The sequence below is a fragment of the Gavialis gangeticus genome, unplaced genomic scaffold (genome assembly GCF_001723915.1).
Source record: "Gavialis gangeticus isolate Ggan-Ray unplaced genomic scaffold, GavGan_comp1, whole genome shotgun sequence".
In the NCBI taxonomy this organism is placed as follows: Eukaryota; Metazoa; Chordata; order Crocodylia; family Gavialidae; genus Gavialis; species Gavialis gangeticus.
Genome location: NW_017729024.1, coordinates 140,232,420 through 140,233,249, shown reverse-complemented (window position 1 = coordinate 140,233,249; position 830 = coordinate 140,232,420). Strand labels below are relative to the sequence as shown.

The following is an 830-nucleotide window of genomic DNA, read 5'->3' as shown; positions in this document are numbered from 1 at the left end:
GGAGTGGGGTGGGGTGGGGTGGGTGAATTGGAGCCCCCCACCATGTTGGGACAGGCTGGGAGCTCGGCAGACATAGGTTACAGAAAAAGGTGACATTTTGAAACCTCTTTATCTGATACCTCATGTAATGAGGTCAGATTTTCACCTGATCAGTTTTGAAGCTGTTCGCAGCTGTGTGCTTGTATTTGGTCACAGCTAGAAGCTGCTTTCCGTGGCCAGATCGGGAGAAACCTGCCACTTCTATCTGCGCCGTGTATGCGCCAATTACACTGCACTTGGGCTCGTCTTGGTGCATCGCGTAACCCACCGGTGAACTGCACGATAAACGCGGCGCAGACCAGGGGTCTCAGTGGGTCACGCCAAGATGTATCACAGCTCCAGAGAGGCCAAGCAAGGAAGCGCCCAGGACGGACCCCACCCCCAGCTGAGTCACCTGTAAAGGCGCCCGTCGTCCCGGAAGTCTTCCTGGCCCCAGCGGCCTTTGACGTCCTCGATGACGTGGTTCTTGAGGAACTTCTTCAGCAGCTGCACCGTCTGCCCGCGCGTCACTTCCGGCCCGAAGTTCTGGTTGCTGCGGAGCAGCTCGTGCAGCCACGCGACGGCCTCGGAGGCGCGGAAGCAGCGCTCGTGGGTGCGCAGGCGGCTGCGGCGCCTCCCCCGCGGCATCCCCGCGCGGAACAGCTCGATCGTCTCGTTCCACTGCGTGGGAGAGAGGGGGCGTAAGAGGTGCTGTCGCGGGCCACGGGCCACGGCCCGGCCCGCCCGCGGGGAGGGGGTGGGGTGGGGGGACTCACCAGGCGGGTGGCGCGGTAGGGCCCGGGCCCCACGAG

At 63.4% G+C, this 830-nt stretch overlaps 1 protein-coding gene across 1 annotated transcript in view; it reads right to left on the bottom strand.

Annotated features, from left to right (window-relative positions):
• Positions 1 to 824, bottom strand: part of DEPDC1B (DEP domain containing 1B) — a gene marked incomplete at its 5' end in the record, with an annotated part of 71,252 nt that extends 70,428 nt beyond the window's left edge. The window contains 2 exons of the mRNA XM_019517822.1: positions 434 to 699; positions 795 to 824. Coding sequence (XP_019373367.1) covers positions 434 to 699; positions 795 to 824 — 296 coding nt within the window. The remainder of the gene's footprint in view (positions 1 to 433; positions 700 to 794) is intronic.
• Positions 825 to 830: the final 6 nt, after the last annotated feature.